At 48.5% G+C, this 22186-nt stretch overlaps 1 protein-coding gene across 1 annotated transcript; it reads left to right on the top strand.

Moving 5' to 3' along the window:
* The first annotated feature begins 277 nt into the window (after window positions 1-277).
* LOC144162571 (uncharacterized) lies at window positions 278-22186 on the top strand. Its single transcript, XM_077693158.1, has 2 exons — window positions 278-1784; window positions 19588-22186. The coding sequence occupies exons 1-2, from the start codon at window positions 505-507 to the stop codon at window positions 20528-20530; spliced, it is 2223 nt and encodes a 740-aa protein (XP_077549284.1). The 5' UTR covers window positions 278-504; the 3' UTR covers window positions 20531-22186.

Raw genomic sequence — 22186 nt, 5'->3', positions numbered from 1 at the left:
ATTCGCTATCTTCCAGCGCTTCACGATGCGAGCGTCGCACGCAGCTAACATGCAAGGAAGCAGTTCAGGACGTTAGTTTTCAGGGCCAACCCACATTTTGCAGCAAGCAGTCAGGAAAGTGTGCCAACAATCTTAAGCCTTTATTATAAGACCCGCTACAACCGCGTTACGGTGAAGCAGCTCCGGCGAAAGGCGTCTGCTACGCGCGGGGGCTCGCGCGGGCATCTCGGAGCCGACAGCTGGAGAAATTCTGGCGATATCAAATGACAGTAAAACCTTTTCCCTGTTTACGATTTGTCGTTTTTTGTGCTTTCTGGTATTCGTTTTTGTTGATTTAGTTTTTGCTAAGTGAGAAAGTTACACGAGGGGCCGCTCGCTACAAAAAAGAAAATCCAATATCATCCAGTGAGCCACTGGGCGAGCCAGGTGAAGCCACCATCCGATGAACAACGCGCGCAAATTGGAGAGCGCGCAAATTAACACTTCATTGACTTTGTAACGGAGATGGCCTCCCACTACTGCGACGCTTCTGACGCCGACTCGTCGGACACCGATACGTCCAGCGCCCAGCGTCCCGAATCAGTTCGCAACGCAGTTACGATTGACACGTGGAAAGGCGAACTGGATTTCGACCGAGCCTGCAATGGCCCCGAACAAAGGTGCTGGCTCTGTACGGAATTGACGCCATGGAACCGCGCGATGCACGGACTGGCGTTCGAGCTGGCCGAGCTCCGGCCGGGGAAGCTCCGCCTTCGGTCCATGCCCCACGGCGACGGCGACTTCGAAAAGGACCTAGAGACCGCTGCTGCTGAAGCGTCGTTCCTACTCTCGTGGCTTCTTCAGCACCACCAGTGCATCGACGAGCTCAGAGTCGGCTACGGCTGTCATCCAGGCTTTGGCAAAACAGAGACGCCGTTCCCCATCCGCCTGCGACCTTCCACGGGGAGCGACTCTCTCCGCACCGTACGCAGCCTTGAACTGCAAGCCTACGCCAGTACTCGGTCGAGCAGCCTGGGAGGTGTCTACCACGATTGCTACAAGCTGGAAGACCTTGATGCTGTCAGAGGACTCGAGAGGCTGGAGCTTGAATTTACCAAGATCACTCCCAACTTCGACGTTGAGCTGGCACAGCTGTTGCGACGCAATGCTGGCTCCATCAAAACGTTCAAGCTCTGCCACGTCGAGGTGCCCCGTCATGTCAACAAGGCGCTACGGTACCTCTTCAACTGCGAGTCGCTCACGCTCTCCTCGTTCCACTGCTGGGGCGACCGAATACCGGGCATGAATTCGGTGGCTCGGCTTTTGCACTCGTCGACAGCACTGAAGGAGCTCTGTATCTTCCAGATTGCGAGCGCGAGGCAGATGTCCGCCATAGTGGAGGAGCTCGAGGCCAACACGACCCTCGAAAAGCTCGCGGTTCACGTAGCAGCAGCGGTCTGCTGTCCCGAGCCGCTGTTCACAGTGCTTGGGCGCAACACCACGTTGAGAGAGCTCGAGGTCACGGGCTGCCGCATTAGTAGAATGTGTGGACACTCTCTGGCGTCGCTGCTACTGAGCCATTATTCTGGCCTTCGCCACCTCCACCTCGGCGATGTCGAAATCTCCGGATTGTCCCTGCTGCTTCTGGCAGTCGCCCTGTCAGCGAACACCACCCTGGAATCGCTCCACCTTTCGGATGAGATGCTGCCGATCAACGGAGTTGCGCCACTGTGCAAGGCACTGAGTACAAACAAAACGCTGAAGAAGCTTCGCTTCACTGGCTTCAAGTGGCCCCAGAGTTCCAGGTATGCCAGCATAACAGCGTAATTCTGACTGTGGATAAAGATGTCTACGACATGAGTTCAAATTTTGTCGCAAAGCTGCGTCTTACCTCTTGCTGAGAGCTGGGAATGGGTAGGCTCAAGATGACTTCAACTACCCTGCACTCTTGGGACTAAATTTGTGTATGAGCTGCTGACTGAAGTCACAAAAGCATTTAGGCAAACACGTTTATTTCAAGAGTGAAGGATAGTTTCTGCAGCTTGACATAACCTAACTGACGCGACATAGTTAGGACCATGGTCAGTTAGACAAAAGCCAGCTAAATGCGTTAATGCACCGTAGAGTTACCAAGCTAATCTAAATTGTGGCCTCTGGTTGTTTTGTGATTTAGGCAGAACTCGGTACTTCATTGTACGTACTTATCTTGCACTCAGAGAAATAACAAGTTAGAACCTTACTGACAGCTGCGCTATTACAGGAGCTCTTGGACATTAACTTGGATATCGTAAAACCAAGCAAGGTTCGAAGAACAGGAGATGACTTCACAAAGTTGAGTTATGGGCATATTTTGTGCTACTGAGGCCCTAAAGAAGGGAGCACAGTGGGATTCTTAGTCCACAAAGAAATGGCAGAAATTATGGAAGAACTCTTTGGCATTGACGAAAGAATCGCAGTCGTGATCAAACTAAGCATACGATGTAGGCTAAAGATAGTGCAAGCCTATGCACCCACAGCTAGCTACAATGATGAGGCCATAGGTAGTTTCTACGAGGACATCGAATCAGCAATAAAGAAGGGAACAGGACAGTTGTCATGGGAGACTCATGCGAAAGCAGGTGAGAAGCAAATAGGGTTACGGTCAATTGGTATTTTTGGAATGGGCAGTCTCAACAGTCGAGGAGATACACTGGTGGGATTTGCGGAGAGAAATAACCCGGGGCTAATGAACACATTCTTCTGCAAACGAAGGAATAGGAAATTGACATGGAGGGCCCAAATAGTGTAACGAAAATTCCGGGCCATGTGAAACCTGATGCGGGGCCAAGCATGCAGAGTATAAGTGTATGGTGCAGTTTCGATGATGCGACTTCGATGCATGATGCGGTTTCATAGTTACGATAAAGTGCATAATGCGGTTTCGATGCTGAGCGCTCGGCGTCTTAGGCCTTCGCATTTTTGCCCACGGAGGTGGAACTGTTAGGGGTAAAGGTTTACAGCTTTGCTGTAAAAGTGTAGTCTCTTTGAAGCGCGAGGCGTTGCAAAACGAGTGTCCCGCTGGGCTCTTGTAGTACGCATCACGTTCCAGCGCGAGGCGTTGAAAAACCGGTGTCCTGGTGTTTTAGTACCGTAACTACATGAGACAGGAGACGCCGACAGCCCGAGTCCCTAAGGTGCTTTACCCCTAGAAAGCAAGATTAACTTCATTTTAAGTGACAACCCAGGTATTGTACGGGACATGAAGGTGCTAGGGAATATTCGGAGCAGCGACCATAGGACGCTTCGATGCAAAGTAAGGCTGAATCTCAAAAGAGAAAGAAGTTTGTGAAAAGTAATAAACCCAGCATGGAGTCAGTGAGAGCCAGGACTGAGGAGTTTAAAATAATCCTTCAAAACAAATTGCACTTTTAACTGGGGGAACGAGGACAGTGGGGACACGCTAAGTGACAACCTAACTATGGCAATCACGAAGTCGGCAGCAGCTGTGGGAGAAGCAGTATGTCGGGAAAAACCTGGCAAACTAGCTCGAAAACAAAGGAACTTACTCTGAAACTTAATACAGTAAAAGCTGGTTAATTCGAGCTCGAATGGGACCGTAAAATTGTTCAAATTAAGGGGAGTTTGAATTAGCGGGCGGGCGCTAGAACGAATAGACATTGCGCCACACTGCGCGGCCAGAACACAAAAAAGCCACCTCTGTAATCGTTACCACAAATTAGTGGGTGCTCCTACATGTTTATGGCAGGTGATTTTGTAAATAATGTTCATGGAGCTCGAACAGCAAACGAAATTAATTCATCAGTCATATGTTACAGAAACAGGCACCGACATGCATTCATGTGGGAAACAAGCCGCAGAGTTGAAATAATGATGCTGTTATGCTTGAAAATGCATTTATTTACATGGCAGAGTTGAGGCAATCAAAATTAAAAGCAATCGGTCAATTGCTTTTACTTCTGGGAGGAGCGGGTGGAAGCCAGGGGATCCTGTTGGATGGAGTGCTTGCCCAGCAACGCGCGCATGACGTCAGGCGCAAGGCGCGTGGCAAGAGCGCTTTATTCTTATCGCTATGCTGCACGCGCGGGTTTAGCAGATTGCCGCATATCCTCCCCTTTCAAGGAAGGTTACTGCTTGGAGTCCGACAGAGCCGCCTGTCTGGACTGGCTCACCGCTGTGCTGTTCCAGCTTGGCCGCCTCAGGTGCGGCGATGGTATGGACTTGGGGTAGTGCCGCTTCTTGTCCGTGTCGCCCTGGTGAAAGCTGTCGCCTCCACTCGTGTCGTCGCTGCTTTTTCTGCAAGCGTCCCCTCACTGCTGCTGCTTGGCCGTTGCTGCGGGGTCCGACAGGAGAACCTCGGACGATGCGGGTAGTGTCTCGTTGCTCGGGGTGTAATCTGAGGACTGGCTCATACGCGATGGTCTGTGCTGCTGCGCCGTGGATGCCCCTCCCACGGCGGCACGGGCCTGTCCACTATGCTCCAGCTTTGTCTCCGTACCCGCCGCAGGTTGCCGCTCCAGCTCACTGGTGGTTCGAAAGAACTCCTCGCTGTCAGGCAGCCAGGAGACCGAAGGTTCGAGCAGCGATTTGCCCCTGTCGTTGGCGAAGTTGTACCACGGCTCACTGGCAGCAACTGGCAAAGTAGTGCGGAGTATTCTACCCATTAGGAGTTCAGCGGGAGAGTAGTCGTTCTTGAGCAGGCTCGTCCTGTAGGCCAACACTGTTTTCTAGGCATCGCCCGCCTTCTCAAGGGAGCCCTTGATAACTTTGAAGGCTGCTACTGCGATCCTGTTGCTTTGAGTGTACCGGGGACTCGATGTGACATGCTTAAAGCCATATTCTTTGGCGAAGGCTGCGAACGGTGAGTCAGGTCCCTTTGAAAATTGTGGGCCGTTGTCAGTGACGACTACTTTGGGGATACCATGCCTTGCAAAAATTGACTTGCAGTGATTTACTACTGCCTTCCCAGTCAGTCTTGTGAGTTTGGCCAACTCTGGGTGCATCGAGTAGTAGTCGGTAATGATTAGCCACCATGCTTCTCCAATGAAGAAAAGGTACATGCCGACTCACTGCCAAGGCCGTTCGGGAAATTCTGTCGGCTGCAGCGGCATCTTCTGGTTAGGCTTGTGCTGGAGGCAGATCCGGCACAACTTTACGAGATTCTCGATGTCAGTGTCAATTGTAGGCCACCAAACAGTAGTTCTTGCTCTAGCACGGCACTTGCCGATGCCGAAATTAGCTTCGTGCAGTATGCAGTACTCGGAGAGTTGACTCTTGAAGCTTTTTGGGCACGAATATCCTAAAGCCATGCATCAGGGCATCGTTGACTTCGGTGATGCTGTCTTTATGCGGCCAGAATTCATTTAAATTTGGCTGGAGGTCCCGACGGCCCGGCCAACCCTTCTGCGTGTATGCACAGAGCTGGCGGCAAAGTTCGTCACGTTGTTGCTCCTGTTTTAATTCTTCTAAGGAGGTTGGGGAAACTGGGGGCGTTGATAACAGCTGACCCATGTGTCCTTCGATCTCTCTCTCGAGCTGATTGGTCTCGTGGTTTATGGGATATCTTGGTAGGGCATCGGCTGTCGTCAGTTCTTTGCCGGGGATCTAAACGACCTCGTATGCGTAACGCATTAAGCGCATCCGCATCCTCTGTAGACGAGGCATCAAGGTGTCGAGGGGCTTTGAGCTGAAAAGCGCAACTAGGGGCTTGTGTTCGGTCTCAAGGCTAAACTTCATCCTGAAGACGTAGTCATGGAATGCTCGCATGCCCAGACTAGAGCGAGTTTTTCCTTTTCAATCTGGGCGTATCGAAAGTCTGTTTCAGTCAGTACTCGAGAGGCATAGGCGATTACAGCGAAGTGGCCGTTCTCTTGCTTTTGGCGCAAGGCAGCACCGAGCCCATAGGATGACGAATCTGCTGTGATCTTCGTCGCTCTGTCGTTGCTGTGCACGGCTAAAACTGGGCTTGATGAGAGTAGTGTCTTCCATTTGCCGAGTGCATTCTCTTGTGCGGCCTCCCAGACGAACTCTTGCTTTGAAGACAGCCTGCTGGACAGGGGCTGCAGAAGTTTGTCAATGTTATGTATGAAATGACCGAGGTACGTTGCCATGCCCAGAAGCCACCAAAGTTTTGTCTTCTTAGAAGTAGGCCTAGGAATTTCTGTGATGGCTTTGAGTTTGCGCTCATCAGGTCAAACGTGGTTGTTTTCGATGACGTGTTGTAAGTACGAGATCTTCGTGACGCCAAACTGACATTTTTGCTTGTTGAGCGTTACGCCGGCTTGTCAAATCCGCTTGAGAGTACGTCGAAGTTGCTCGTCGTGTTCCTGCTTGGAAAAATCCCAGATGAGGAAACCCCATCGAGGCCTTGCAGAATGTCACTCATGTGTCGTTTGAAGTGTTCGGGTGCAGAGCAGATGCCGAATGGTAGACGGTTGAAGCAGAAACGACCAAAAGGCGTTACAATGGTGGTGATCAATTTGCTTCTCTGATTCAGCGGGATCTCCTAAAAAATTGAGTTTGCGTCGATTTTCAAGAACCATGCGGCACCTCTAAGCATGCCAATGTTGTGCTCAACAGCCGGGATCGGATGCTACTCGCGTAGTACTGACTTGTTTTGTTCTGTGTAGCCTACATGAATGCAGAGTGCCCCCGACGGCTTGCGTACGACGACCATTTGCACGCATCACGCTGTGAGTTGTGTGACAGGAGTAATAACGCCAACTGCCTGCGTTCGCTGAAGCTGTGCCCTGGTCTTCTCGTAGAGAGTGGTACTCGTCGTGGGGACGTCAGAGCGAACAGAGTTGCGTCGGGTTGGAGCACGATGTCGTACTCCTGTTGCAGCTTTCCGGGCCCCTGGAAGACGTCAGGAAAGTCTCTTTCAACGTTTAAATCCAAAACATTGTGCACTGACGAGAACAAACTAAGGTTGGTGGTGGCTGGTTTTTCAAGTAGGGCTGTGCGTAGACCAGGTAGGATGTAGACGCTTTCCACGCTTTCTCGGCTGTTGAGCTTGAAATGAAGCCTTGCTAGTCCCGAGATGCGCAGTCTTTCCATCCGGACCATGAAGCCTCCAGTTGGTGGGATTTAGAGCAACGTGCTTGAAGAGCTGTTGGAACTGTCACTCCGAAATAAGTCTCATCCGCTCCCGTGTCGATTTTGAAGACTAGAATCGGGGGCTTGACGAGGGGAGAGACCTTGCACCTGGATGAAGCCGTCGTCGCCGTGAGGCCCAGGAAACCTGGCTCCTGCTCGATGTTTCGTAGAGCATTTGATGAGCTGCAAACGGTTGAGAAATGGCCCTTTTTCCTGCATTTCTGGCAGACTCAGTCTTTAGCAGGACATGTGGCCCTTGCGTCGCATTCTTTGCCACACCAGCCACACGATGGGACGTTTTTCTTGGAGCCTCTTGTGTGGTGTGTGGTTGGAGGCGGTGTAGCAGTGAGTTTTTAGCGGGTCTATTCCATTGTGCTTTTAGAGAATCGGGGTTGACTGTTTCCTTTAGCATGGCCGAAAGGAGTTCTGCCTGTTGCTGTTGTACTTCCTCATTCTGGCGAGCGCTGGTGAAAGTCTTTATGAGGCCTGGCTGGGGTCAAGCTGCAGAGTTTGCGACAGTTTGGGGTCCGTGAGGCCCACGACTAGTCTGTCGCGGATTAACTCTTCACGGAGCTCCCCATAGTTACAAGTCTCTGCTAGTGCGTGCAGGGCTGTGGCGAAATCTTCCATGGACTCACCATCCATCTGGACTCGAGCGTTGAATTTGGCCCGCTCGTAGATGATGTTTTGGCGAGGTAGGTAGTAGTCCTCAAAGCCCTTTAGCACAGCGTTGAAGTTTTTCTGCTCGTCAGGGGTCAGCTTGAATGTGTTAAAGATGTCCCGTCCCATGGGGTAGACCAGTGCGTCCACCTGGCATTCTTCGGGTCAATCGCTTAGCCCTGAAGCAGCCCGGAAGCGGAGAGAGCGCGAGTCTGACAATGAGGAGGAGGTAAACGGGTCAGGTGCCACGACCTGGAACGAGACAGCGGCGCTGTTTTTGTTGGAGTCACCCGAGAAGGTAGCTGGCTGGTTGCTAGTCGAGATAAGGCCCCGTAGACGAGGCAGAAGTGGCTGAACCAGCTGGTTTGTGGCGGCTTCAGGACGAGGGGGGGGTTGGATGTGCTGACGTGTCTTTCAGGCAGAGAGCAGCGGCCCGCACATCCCACCGCTGCCACCACGTTGGATGGAATGCTTGCCCAGCGACATGCGCATGACATCAGGTGCATGGCGCGAGGCAAGGGCGTTTATTCTTTTCACTATGCTACACGTGCGGGTGTAGCAGATTGTCCTACAGATCCCAGTTCGAATTAACCGTTTTGGATACCGAAACGTTCGAATTGTCGAGTTTTCTCCCATTGAAATATACAGGGCTGTGCGGGGACCAGGGCGTCAGTTCGAATTAACCGAGTTTGAATTAACGAGCTTTTACTGTAACAGGAAGGTGTCTAGTACAGTGGACCAAATTGGATTGGCAGAGCTGACGTAATTGATTAACAGAAGTGAAAAGAATGACGTCCATGCGTAAACCATGGCAGTGATAGAGGAATCTCCAGAGAAAGGCAGAAGCTTAAAAGCCGGTAAGAAGAAGCGAGCTACGTGGAAAAAACAGATTGCACTCAGAGAGAAATAGTGTAACATTACACACAACATAGACGGGGTAATGAAAGTAGCAGAATCATTCAACACCAGACTTTACATTAGCGACGTTAGACCAGTGTAAAATGCTGTTTGCAAGCTTAGCTACTGATGTCCCACTAGTAAATAAAGAGGACATAGAAAAGGCCCTCAAGGACATGAAAAGAGGAAAAGCTGCAGGTGATGACGGTATAATCTTAGATCTTTTGATGGAGGGAGAAAACATTGTACTAAAAAAGCTTGCTAACGTCTTTCCAAGTGCATGAGGACTTTCAATGTGCCCATAGCCTGGAAAAATGCTACCATAGTTCTGACTGCTAAGAAGAAAGACACCAAATATCTTGAGAATTACAGACCCATCACACTACTGTTAGTTTTGTACAAGCTGTTTTCCAAGGCAACAGTTAGCCGCATAAGCGACAGCCTAGGTTTTCAACAACCCCTTGAACAGGCAGGGTTTAGAAAACGATACTCTACAACCCATCACATCCATCAATCGAGTAATAGGAAAATCACGGAGTATGATAGGCCCCTTTACATGTCATTTATTGACTACGAAAAACCGTTTGGTTCAGTATGCACCGCAGTAGTGCTGGAAGCATTGAAAGAACAGGGAATAGAAGAGACCAACATAGGACTCCTAGACGACATTCTTACATTCTTAAGGGATGTACAGGCAGGATAGTCCTTCACAAGATACGCAACAAGTTCCCGATCGGAAGGGAGTACGACAGGGAGGTACCTTGTCGCCATAGCTGTTCACAGCGTGTAGAGGGGGTATTTAGGAAGCTTGACTGGGAAAACACAGGATTGCGCATAACTTGAGCCATTTGAGGTTTGCAGGCGACATTGTCCTTCTCAGTGAGTTGGAAGAGCACCTGGAAAACATGCTTGTTGAATTGCAACCAGATAGCTTGGCCGTGGAACTACAAAAAAATATGATTAAATCTAACGCAACGATAAATATTTATTCTGAAAGCACCCTCTTCAGCTTAGATAACGCAACGCTGGAGCAAGTAGAAGAGTATAACTACCTTGGACAAGTTGTCCGTGCTGATCCAAACTACGAGAAAGAAATCTGGCACAGAATAGGTACGGGCTGGGGAGCACTGGGCAAGCGCTCCCAAATAGTGAAAAGTAAGCTACCTCTTTCCCTAAAAAGAAAAGTATTTAACCAATCCGTACTGCTGAGCAAAAACTTGGCACCTTACTAAAAGCAAACTTAAGTCGGCTGAAGGGGTCATGGAACCAATAATGGTAAAAGTATACTTAGAGTCAGGAAACGAGCTTCCTGGATCCGAGGACAAACTAGTCTAGAAGATATAGTTCAAACTAAGAAAAAGAAATTGGCTTGGTCTGGTGATGTAGTGAGATGAAATGACAACTGGTGGAGCATAAGGATACCGGAGTGGACATCGAGAGACAGGTCTAAAAGAAGGGGAAGGCCATTAGCTGGATGGAGGGGAAACAAGAGAATTCAGAAGGCAAGCAATAGAGTCTGCGAGTGCGGGCAGGAGCGGGTGGAGGTCGATGGGAGAGGCCTTGTCCCACAGTACACCTGAGTAGGCTGATGATGATGATGACAGAGCCAAGCCAGAGTGATGAGATCTCAAGTCAAATCATGAGCTGATTATCCAATCCAGGTTGTGTTGGGGGGCTCAACATTGCGAAGTGCCAGAGCATAGTTTTGATTACCACACCTCATTATGAAAGGTTGTGCGTCTGATAAGCAGACATCAAGCTGGAGGGGTAGACTGACGTCTGCAACGTTTTTTTTTTGTTGTTGTTTTTTTTTTTTTTTTTTTTTTTCTTATGCGAAGCTTATATGGCTAGAGTTCCGTGCACAAACAAAAACTCCCAAGGTTCCACACCATCCTGAGGTGCGAGGCATTGGAAAATGAACGTCTGAGTGTGTATGTGTGCGTTGGTAATGACGTGGCGTGCAGTTATCACCAAAGTCGTGCACTGTACAAACCTGATTGGGAAATTTTTTTATATATACAGTAGAATCTCGATAAACGGAAATCGCTTAAACGGAATGGCCGCTTAAACGGAACAGTTGCCTGGAATTTGGTTGGTTTTGTATTCAGATAATGTAAAGAAACTCTCGGTAATCTGAACTAAAATTTCCGCATCACCGTTTAAACGGAACCAGAAATGGAACCCCTTGTGAAATCCACTGACATGAGAATCAGCTTTTTACGGTTCCGGCTGTTTCGTTCTTGTTTTTTTTTTTTTTTTTCTTGCTCCATGCTTTTTTAGCCTTGTTGGCCTCGTAAGCCTCGTCTCGTAAGTGGTTAGCCGTGTTAGCGCAACGAATGCAACATCGCAGTTCTTGTTCCAGTCGTTCGGTCTCGATTCTAGACGCCGAGGCTACAGGGCTCACCTCCTGTCGCCTCGTTCGTGCCATCGTTGTGTTATTCGTCCTTCATTACCACGTTGCCGTCTTCTAAATTCGGTGGCTCGTAAGCACTCGCGAAGTTGAGGCCTCTAGCCTCCGTGAAGATGCAGTTGCAAGGACTCGAACAAAAATAATTGACGCATTTTGTGGTGCACAGCGACTCATTGTTGCCAAATCAACTTTGCGAATGCTGTGCCTACGCTTCTTGTAGTTTTCTTGCTTTCGGAAAACTATCAGCTGCAGTCACTTTCTAGTGGTTAGAGTTCTATGAAATGCCCTTAGAAGTGTGTACGCACATAAATTTGCACCTTAGAACATCTCTCTCAGTAAACGGAACTACTGTTAAACGGAACTAATTTTTCCGGTCCCTTGAAGTTCCGTTTATCGAGTCTACTGTATTTTTGCCTCAAGCTTGTAACGCCTCGAGCGCTGCCTGTGGGAGCGCCACTGAAAACCCCCTACTGGCCTGTTTTGAAAGCAGCCATGGGAAACCCCGGCCTCCTCCCCATTGTCGCCGCTGCTTTTGGGGCACGTTCACGACTGAGATTTACCGTTTCCGTGCGTCCGAAACGCATATTAGTGTGGAGCAGTCACTCTGTTCACAAATGTGGTGTGTTCACGAGGGTGTAAACATTTCTGATGCGATCTTGGTGTGGTATATTCACTCTGTTGAGCGTTCGGTGTGTATCATAGACCAACGTCGCGAAGCTGGCGTAGGCATGGAGCTGATTGTAATTCAACTGCCCTGAAATTTACTAACGGTATCCCTATAGGCAGCGTTTCCTCAGATGGTCATTCTATGGCTATACACAATGATGTAAATCGTTTTTGTGCGCTTACATAATCTAGCCCTCACACCGGAGAGCCCGCCAGTTACGCTTGCCAATATCATACCTCAGATATTGATCGCTACCGTAAACAAGCAATGTGGATAAATTTCCCCAACATTCTACGAAAGAAGCATGGTGGATAATACAAAATTATACCCAGGGATCTGCACCCGGCAAAGAATTTAATGCTGGGTTGCTTGTCCTGAGGTGAGCGCTGGCAAACAGTCATCATGCACTACTTACATCCACCGTCAGCAGCGTGGTGACGGGCTTGTTGGTAAGCCGCGTCCGCGACTAAACGCTTCTTTGAAACATCACCATATGACACAGAGCCTGCAGAAACTAGCACAAACTGAAACCAGATTGCTTTATCAGATGACCCACTCTTCCAATGACATGTTTCATCGTTCGTGGACTGCCTACCCTGCACTTCAAAAAATGCATCCGCCGGGTGATCAACTGTTTGTTGAAGTCGAAAAACAGGAGGAGCGTGAATGCGCTTGTGTATGTGTGATTACTAAAACGTTTATTCCTTGATTTCAGCCGCCCCGGTGGCTCAGTGGCTATGGCGTTGCGCTGCTGAGCACTAGGTCGCGGGTTCGATTCCCGGCCACGGCGGCCGCTTTTCTGATGGATGCGAAAAGCAAAAACGCCTGTATGTACAAGATTTCGGCGTATGTTAAAGATCCCCAGGTGGTCCAAATGAATCCGGAGCCCTCCACTACGGCGCGCCTCATCGCCTGTGTTGCTTCGGCGCGTTAAACGCTACAATCAATCGATCAATTCCTTGATTTCGCTCCGCATTAGGACACAGCGATCGTTAAGTAATTGAATATTAAGGGTAATTGGAGATTAATGGGAGAGGCCTTTGCCCTGCAGTGGGCGTAGATAGTCTGGTGATGATGATAATGATGTGATGATAGTTAAGTGCCCGCCCTTCTCCTGCCCTCCTTGATGTCCGGCGAAATATCAGTGCATTTCACATCTAGTTGGGTCTGGTGAGTCCTACCTGGCTTAAGTTTAGACGAACGTATTCACCCTTTCCGAAGCTGCACTGTCTTTTTTTTTTTCATTACTGTATGAGGTATTCTTTTTCGCCCGACTTGCAGACCATTTACTATTCTGTGGTCTCATTAACTTTAGTTTTTGAAGGCGTGAGTGAGCATATATTTAATGACGCAGAGCCTTGCACTGTGCTCAACATTTTTGCGTGGCTTAATTAAAGGGACACTGAAGGGATTTGTAAACATTGCGGGATTACTAGCGCAAATTGTAGTCCGGAGTCCATAGGCCATGTTTCGACCATTCTGAGCGCGTTTACGTGAATTTATTTAGTAGAAAAATCAATTAGAAAATGCTGTCCTCCTCTCTGCATCCTCGCCAATTTTCTGTGGCGTTTTCGTGTGACGTCAGGAGAGATGACTTGGCTTGACCATTGACTGAGCTACTGCATGGCTCGCCGACCTTCCGGCAGAGTCAGTCAGCCCCGCATTTAGTCCGCCGCCCGCCGACGGGTCGTAGCAATTCGTTCACTCAGTTGAAGCGAAGCCACGACACGTTTGTGAATGAAAGAATAGGCCTTTCTTTACTTTGTTAGTTTGTACACTGTATCTAGCTCCAAGTCAAGGTCGCTCCACACAGACGCTACACAAGCGTGCATTCAACACTTCGCTGACTGGTACGCCAGTAGGAAAATCTAAGGCCTCTTGAAGGCGGGAGAAGAGTCAGCGAAGTCAATATAGGTACTAAAGAAATAAAATCAACTGATATTTTTACCGTACAGCGTAAAACTAGGGAGCACGAAGCACTTTTTTTGCGCTGGGAGAACAAGCACAGCGGGCAGCAGCTTGACCACACATCTGCGAACGCTTTTCCGTCTAAGAAATGCAATTGCTAGACGTGAGATGTAGAAATTTGGGGGACGCTTACTGCACGAGCGCCATACAACAAATAGTCACCTAAGCTGCTTGAAATGCTAAAACTAAATAAAAGGGTAAACTGGTTATACATTATATACCATATATTTCTTATGTTATCAGTGCTGGCCCGTGGCCGAGTGGTCTGGAGCGCTAGAAAAATTATTCCGGAAGTTACAAGTTCAAAACCCCGAGGGTACATTCTTTCTCTCTTTTTTTTTTTTTTTTTTTTTTTGTAAGTTGATTTTATCGTTTCCTGCCGATGATACTCAGTTCACCATTTTTGGGCTGTAACGTTCACTGCTCCAAGAGCGAGTTTGCAGAACGCGGCAGGCTGACACTGGCGCACTTGCGGGCAGTGGGCACAGAACAGAATCAACAGACCCTTGGCCTGGTGCAAACACGCTTTTTGTGATACAGGAATGAGTGAGGCAAGCTCCAAATATAGGGGAAAGTGCATGGCATTTGAGCGTCTGCGGTGACGCGGAGAGCGTTCATCCACTACGTAGGCCTCGGCTAGTGATTGCTACGATTCCAAGCCGTCCTGGGAGGATTATCTTAGGCATTTTACTGCCGACATGGCAGAAGCGCGGTACCAGATTACTGAGATATTGAGGATGTCCATCCAACGATGCCGTCGGATGTCAAGCATGTTTTACAGAACCGAAACCGCGCATGTTAGTTTTTCTTCTTTCGAGCTTTATAAAATAATTACCGACTTATCAGTCGGATACATGATGAAGAGTGTGTTAATTTGAGCCAGTGGACGCAGTGCAAGCAAGAACGGGAGCTTGACAAGCTCACTTCAGTGTCCCTTTAAGTGGTTGTCAGGTATTGGGATAATCACATCCCCGAGGCAGATGTTTCTGCGACGTATTTATATTTGAAATGAAGCCGCATTCATTGTACGCACTGCAAGATAAAACCAAGCTCTCACTGTGCCAGCATCATGCTTTAACGAGGCGACAATAAAATTCAATTTTGCCTGACACGTTCAGAGGCGACAGTAATAATATGCTGCTGCCATTGCTGACGCTCGTAATGGCGGTCAGGAAGCACACAGAACCGCGTCCCCGGTAGCTTTTGTTGGGGTTCGAGCACTCTGTCAAGCCACGACTGTTTATTGAAGTGCCCTAAACGTACTGTTTTCATACAGACGTGACCTTAACAAGTTGCTTATGGCATGGAAAGGCAGAAAGAACAAAAGGGAAGCCAAACATTGCATGAGCGCCTACCAGCCACCCAGCGCTCATCCCATATAAGCCGTGGCAGGCAGCACACCCATCGCGAAGCTCGAGGCATATAGGGACCGGATGGCCATTGTATGGGACCACCGTCGCTTGAGCGAGCAGCGCCGCCCGTGGCGAACCGCTCGTTACTGGAATGCCGGTGGCGGTCAGCGCGGCGTAGTTGTGCATGGCTTTCTGTCATTCTGCTCCGGTGCGGCTTGGAAAGCGTAAATAACCACAGGGACTTTTTTCAGATCGGTAAATCTTGAAAGTAGAGGCGACCCTTATGAGGCATGCAATGTGTATGATTCACGCCCATACTCAGTAATGGCAAATAGCAGACGACGCTCAATGCGCCAAGCTGGAAGTCAAGCTGGAAGTGAAAGTCCGTTCCTTCGTGCAAATTTTTCATGCAGTGTTGTTGCCTGCGTGCAGTTTGGTGTATCGAGGAGTTGCAGCTGAATGCTCCTGCAATGCCGGCATGAGCAGCCGATCCAAGTATGTTGCGGCACTGGCCTTTGGCAGTAGGTGGCGAAATGGCGTCGTGCACGAGCGAAAGACAAAGTTGGGGGTTACCTGCTAAGATTTTCCCGCAAACTAAACTTCTGCCTGACGACGCTGCGTAACTTCATTACTTATGGTAGAAATGTGTCTGATCTCGCAGAAATGCGTTTACTACAGCCATCTGGAATCGTTTCCAGAGTGAATACCAGACAGTAGAATGTTACTGCTTGTCGGGGAAAATTATTGCTTTATGCTTTTAATAAGGCTTGAAATGGTTGCTCGGTAGTTGGTTAATGGCTTTTCAAAAAACAATTACAGCGTGGCTCAGGGACGAGAGACAGGAGGGTGCCAAAATACTGCCCTCAGACTCGCAAGTGAATGCTGCGGTCGCGTTTTACCACAAGCTGCTACCTACGCTTGAAAAATCATGCACTCCTCCGTCTGGTCTGCAATGTTTGTAGGTGGAAGATCGAGTTCCACGAAGCTGACACGGCGGAGGGCCAGGCAGTAAATTGGGTGAACAGAATATTTGACCATAATTTGAAATAATCTGGCTAAGTGTGAAGGGGCATTGCAAATGGAAGCGATCAACTCTGTTCTTGTCTCGCAATCTGTAACCCCATTTTAGGTCAAAACTGGCGTGTCGGCCCTCAATTAGGAAGTGGCAGGGGGAGGGGTGGGGGTTCTGACGACGTGCTGGGGGCCGCATGTGGCCCGTGGGCCGTAGGTTCCCGACCCCTGGTTTAACGCAAAGCTGTCTCATGAGGGTTTCCTTGGTTGTCTTCTGGGTTTGGGCTTTGACTCGCAGACTGTTTGGTCCTTGACTAGTTGAGCATTGTGACCTTCACGCAGTTTGGTCTGTTGATTGCAGCGGCTTTGATTTTATTTTCATCATTCGCCATTTGATTTTGCACGAAGAAAGCTTCGCATTCAACCCTCGTCGACGTTAAAGGGAGGGCTGGATGATTTTGTTTGCACGTCCATGCACCTTTCTCTGAATCCAAACTGCTTCTAGCGTTTAGAAAATGCATCTGTGCTGGAGGACTTTGGCTGATGCACCTCTATTTGACGCTACTACGCCCGTTTTTGGTTTTACAAGGCACTGCTCTTGCACGATTTGCATTCAGGCGCTCGGCAAAGAATGCTTACGCATTGAAAAATACAGGCTGATGTTAACACTTTGCCACATTTTCTAGCGTCTTGGCCATCTATTGGTGCGAGCCTTTATTTTACACAGGTAGTAAAATGGGGAGCGGAGGAAGCAGGTTTGTAGCTCGGGCTGTTGGGTAGTTGAATTACTTTGACTCTCGATAAAATGGCCACTACAAATGCGGGATTTCCACTTCAGCTCCCATTTGGCTCCCATGCTGTCACTCATGGGAACAGAAGGCACAAAGCTCACGGTTACAGAAAGTGTACACTGCTGCGACGTTTCCACAGCCACATGGTAACCAAACTCGTACGTGATTTTTTTTTTTCCAGAGCACACGTATCCCACCACTGAGGCTGGTGTGGAAACCGTGGTCACTGAAACCAGTGAAAATAATTTAAACTGGTAGAAATGAATACTAATACTAATAGTTTTATTCGTACTCAAATCGGGTGGAGTTAGGTGTACAGCGCTGCAAAAAGTGCTCATGTCAATAAGGCCCACACCCAATTTTAGAAACGTCGCACGAGTTTACGTAGCCGTTAGTGCATCTAAGAACTCAACAAATCAGTCTAGACTTCGTTTCACCGCTCATATCCGCTCACAACACCACCTAAACATTAAAAGCACTGAAGCAAACTCGACAAAATAATGGAAGGCTGCGTAGTCCAATGTGCTGGCCCGTTCCAGTAACGATGGGAACACCGAGTGGTGGTGCCATCTGTCCACCTCATCACTGGTCTACATTTGCACCGTCCTTTCTTTGTCAGCGTTCCATGTGCTTTCATGTCTAGTGTCCTCAAGTTGCCGTTATTCACTTCTGTTTTCATAATGGAGAGGCCGCACAAGGTCCAGGCTCCAACTTCTCGGTCATCCGCCATCACTGCATAGAATGGCTCATCAGTCTCTTCTTTTCTTTTTTTTTTTTTTTTTGTTTTTTTTTTTTCCGCATAACTGCTGTCTGCCTTTTAACTGTTGTAGATTATTGGCTCCATTGATACAGTGGTTGAAAATTGGCTTACGAAGAGGCATGTGTTTCTTTTTTTTGCTAAAGGGGGTTGAACAACGTGATGTACTGCCAATGTGCAAAAACACACACATTTCTCATTGGTGGTTGCCTCTAACCTGCCTTTGTTATCGCCACATATATTTCCACCTAACATAGGCACTGCGTGTGACACAAGTTTTAGCAGAGCTCGGTTGTTCATTGGCACATTCCTTGTGAAGCATGGAAAAGGGGGTCCAGAATTCGAGGCCAGCCTGGTCCCAAAACAGGACATTTTCCCCTCTACAAATTGCTGCAAAGGTTTCCTACTCTGCAATAAACCAACCATTGAAAACAGAAAGGGATACAAAAGGAGGCAGTTGACTTCTTTTTGAGAGTGCATAAGGCGTGAAAATTTATTCCTCCACTCAGTAATGACACTCTCTTCCAAGATAGATGCAATCCCGCCACTTCCTGCATGCGCCCAGCACCATCTGCTGGTTCCCTTGGAACAGTTCTTCTATTCTTTAGAGCAACTGGTATAAAAACCAAGCGGTTCGGCCTCAATAGTTCATAGGTAGGGCTGAGCCTCAGTGATGGTAAGATTTTGTCCAACACCCGCAGTTATTTTTGCAACATCAAAACATTCTTTTAGTTGAGCTGCATGCATTGTTTCCATAAATAAGGCTGGCTTGCTGTCGTTTAAAGGCGCCACGAGGTCAAAACACAAATTTGTTTGACTTGAGAGATTTGGTGTTTTATAGTGCTGCTAGCGCTTGTCCGGCAGCAAACGGTGCCGCATTCGCTGAGAAATTAATCAATTTACGTTAAAGTTTTGATTCTCCCACCAAATCGCACGTTTTTGGGACGTCAGCAATGGATTCACAAGCGCGCGTATACAAACGAACTTGCACTGCGTGATTTGGCTGCAGCGCTGCTTGCCGTCAGTTTTCCCAAATGGTACTACCATACTGATGCGCGGACCATTGCCTACCATTGCTTTGTTTTTTTTTTACCGTATTTGCACCTGGCTTGCTTTTGTTACTGTAGAAAGTGATCTTTTCGTGAAACGGAATATCCTCAACGAACAGGGTACGTAAGACGTCGCTTACGCTAATCGGCCAGTGCGTGTAAGGCAACTCTAAAGCGGTGGACTGCAGTGCACCTAAACCAAGCATAGTGTGCGCTATACCAACAGTAAACATCGGTACTTCAATGTTTACGTGTGCTTTCATAACTTCCACTGTTTATCTCCCCATTCTTACTGCTATAAAAAGAATGTGCCCTAAATTTAGGCGCAGATAGCTCGTTCGGCAACCTTATAAGCTCTGCCTAATTTGCGTTTCCTTTCGCCGCCCTCTGCCAATCGCAGAGCTGGCTGGTATGACATCACAGGTTCTGTTGCGGGAAATGAGCTAGTGGGTTGCATGGCCATTCCCTCTTTTCCCAATTGTATAGCTTATTTGAGCGAAGTTAACGTTAAAAGTGGTGTCAGCATGATTCTAACGAGGCAATCTTTTGAATGAACCAAACTTGTGTTTTCTCTTCATGGCTCCTTTAAGTCGGTTTAGATGCCGGGCGCGGCATATTAACACATTTAATTAACGCTCGGAATCGCGCTGGACGTGCGGGCTTGTACATATCTGGGAACGGCGTATCGAAACTCGGCAATGAATGACGTGAACAGGCAAGACATTCCTAGCACTGTGCATTGAACAGATGTGGAGACATCTTTCCAGTGCGGCAACGTGATGCCAGGCATTATAAATTGAACATTCTCGCTGCCCAGTGCTACACCAGAGCCATAGAGCAACTTCAGAAAAAATGAATTTTGCAATGAATAATCTTAACGCACACTGAGCTGTTGATGTTCGTGGCTAATCACAGATCTGCATATGCTGTCCACCCCCCGTTTTTTTTTTGCAGGGACGCCCTGGCGAGACAGCTTTCCGAGGACGACTTGTACGGTCGTGTGCAGCTGCCGTGGACACAACCCGACCTGCCAGGCTTGCTAGCTGCCCAGTGCTCGTCTTTGGAAGGCATGAAAGAGCTCCACCTGCCTGACATCTGCAGCCTGTCTTTGACCGGTCTCGAGCAGCTGTTCGACGCTCTGGCCTCCAACACCTGTGTCCGTACTCTGAAGGTCCGCGTTAAGGAAGACCCCGGGGAAAAGGGCAGGGCCCTCTGTGACATGCTCAGGGCCAACAGAACCATCGAGTGCCTCGACATCATGATCAACAAAGACACGTACAAGTTTGTCGAGGAAGTTTGCCGCGCCCTCGCAGAAAATGTGGGCATCACCAAGATGCTCCTGGGCATTGACGAAATTCACGAGTTTGAGACGGCGACGGCACTCTCCCACTTGCTGGCCCACAACACGACGGCCACCAAGTTCTTTTTTGGCTCCATGACCAGTCTTTACCCTGAGTTTGTGGAAGAGTTCTCTCAGGGTATGCTGCAGAACAAGACCATTGTGAAGTTTGGACTGGCACGCAACTTGCTTTGCGACGAGGCGAGTTTCCGCTTTTTCGAAGCAGTGCGCAAGAACCAGGGAGCCCTGAACCGAGCGGTGGACTTTGTCGTCTCGCCCAGCATCGACAGGCAGTGCGCGGAGGGGTTCGAGCGTTTCTCCGGCAGGCCTTGCCTCCTCAAGGAGCTGAAGAAGGGCGCGGGAAAAACGGAGTCTGAAGCACTGCTAGGCATAGCTGCAGCTGAGCGCTACTTGCATGCCAACTTCCTCCTCATCACGGGAATCGTTCAGCATTCCATCCAGTGCCACCCAGCAGAGGGCACCCAAGTGGACGCTCTCAACAGCGACTGCTGGCTTGCAATTGCGCGCCACCTCAAGGTTGCCGACGTGGTCGCCTAGTCCTGCCTCACTCGTTCAGTTCAACCATGTGGTTGCTTTTTGTGGTGGCTTTCATAACATCCATTCAGGCGGGTCAGCGTCAGAGAAGTAACTCTCTGCCTATTTTTGTGGCCGAGTGCGCAACAGATTTGCCCCCCAATGTTGTGTCTTGCCTGTTTATAGGGTGACGAGACCTTGTCACGTGTTTTTCATGCCATCACTAGTTGCGCCCCAGTGCGACACCTGTCACACATGCATCCAACTTGTCATAGTGTGTTCCAGCTCTGCGCCATATCATCACTTTTTTGTGAAAACCAAACTTCCTTTCTGGAGGAGTATCGCAGTGCAATGTTGACACCTGTGCAGCGCAGTCATTGAATGTCGGCTAACAGCTCAGGGCGTTGATGAACGTACGACAACATACGACAACACTGGGGTATTCCCTCCCAGCCTGTTCACAAGTCGGGAGATTTTTTAGCTACCTTTGGCAAGGCCAGTGATAGACAGTGCCATGTGTATGGGGCGTGGGGGATACGGTTGTGTTGTGGTTAACGTAAAAGTCAAATCTCTTCACATTTGGGTGCAGCCTAGCTTTCAAGTTGGTAAAGAATACCAAGTTGTTGGGAACCAAAAAAGTAAAAAACCAAAGCAGTGTTGTTAAATTAAATTAGATATCTTCTAGTGTTCCTGCAATTGTGGAGACAGAACTCCAAGTGTGATCTCTGCAGCTTTTTTTGCAACCGCAATATGCTCTATCGCCTTGTACAGTGCTTAATTAAGGATCAGTCACCTTGTCTGTATGCAGTGCTGTTTGAGAAACAAATTGTCATTGTTTTTGGTGCAGGGAAATGCTACTTACTCTGTTGTGGCTAATTGTTGCCTTGCTTATGCAAATGCTGATATTTTTCAAAGCGATTGTTGTAGGAATTTTGGTGCCCTTGTAGAGATGCAGTATTGGAAATGTATTGAAAAGGATTCGGTCGAACCTCACAGCTTCAATTTGGCAGCATGTGGCTTGTGCGTGCAACTTTTTGTTGTTTTGTGCAATAATAATGGCACTCCTTTTTTAGAGGCGAGTATGGTGTTCAAGTCACGAAGTTCGATCTCTGTTCTACGTGTTTGTTTTGTTTGAAGTGCATTGAAGTTTCAAGAGTTCTTATTGCCATAGCTTCAGCATTGATGATACTGCCCCCCAGTTCTTCTGAGATGGAACATGAAGCTCTGAACACCAGCATAAGGAAGGGGCTGGTCCTACGTTCACCATTTGTATTGCTAAAAATTTATCAGACCTGCTATCATACGTTCTCGCCGAAGACGAAATGGAAGTGGCGAATATGAAACATTGCGTACATACTATGCCTTTTTCGAGGCGTGGTGGGGAGATGCAGAAAATACTTGCAGATATCAGGAGTTTGAAGAGAAACTGGAGAAAAGTTCATGACTGTTCAAATGATGTTTGAGGTTCCTTTGGACATCGTCTTGGTGATGACCTGCAGGATTGCGAAGCTTTGTTTGTTCTGTGATAACTAGCAAGACAGGACGAATAAGCTGGATGTTTTGTTGATAGAAGCCTGTCGGCAAATCTTCTCAAGTGTGCGTTTGTAATATATGAAGGAGGGGGGGGGGGGGCAGATTTTAGGTATCTTTTTTATCCAAGACAAGTGCTGGTCTCTAACC

Source organism: Haemaphysalis longicornis, unplaced genomic scaffold, assembly GCF_048455015.1.
Source record: "Haemaphysalis longicornis isolate Haplotype H1 unplaced genomic scaffold, Haemaphysalis longicornis Haplotype H1 scaffold_12, whole genome shotgun sequence".
Taxonomy (NCBI): domain Eukaryota; kingdom Metazoa; phylum Arthropoda; class Arachnida; order Ixodida; family Ixodidae; genus Haemaphysalis; species Haemaphysalis longicornis.
This window is presented reverse-complemented; position numbering and strand designations above follow the sequence as displayed.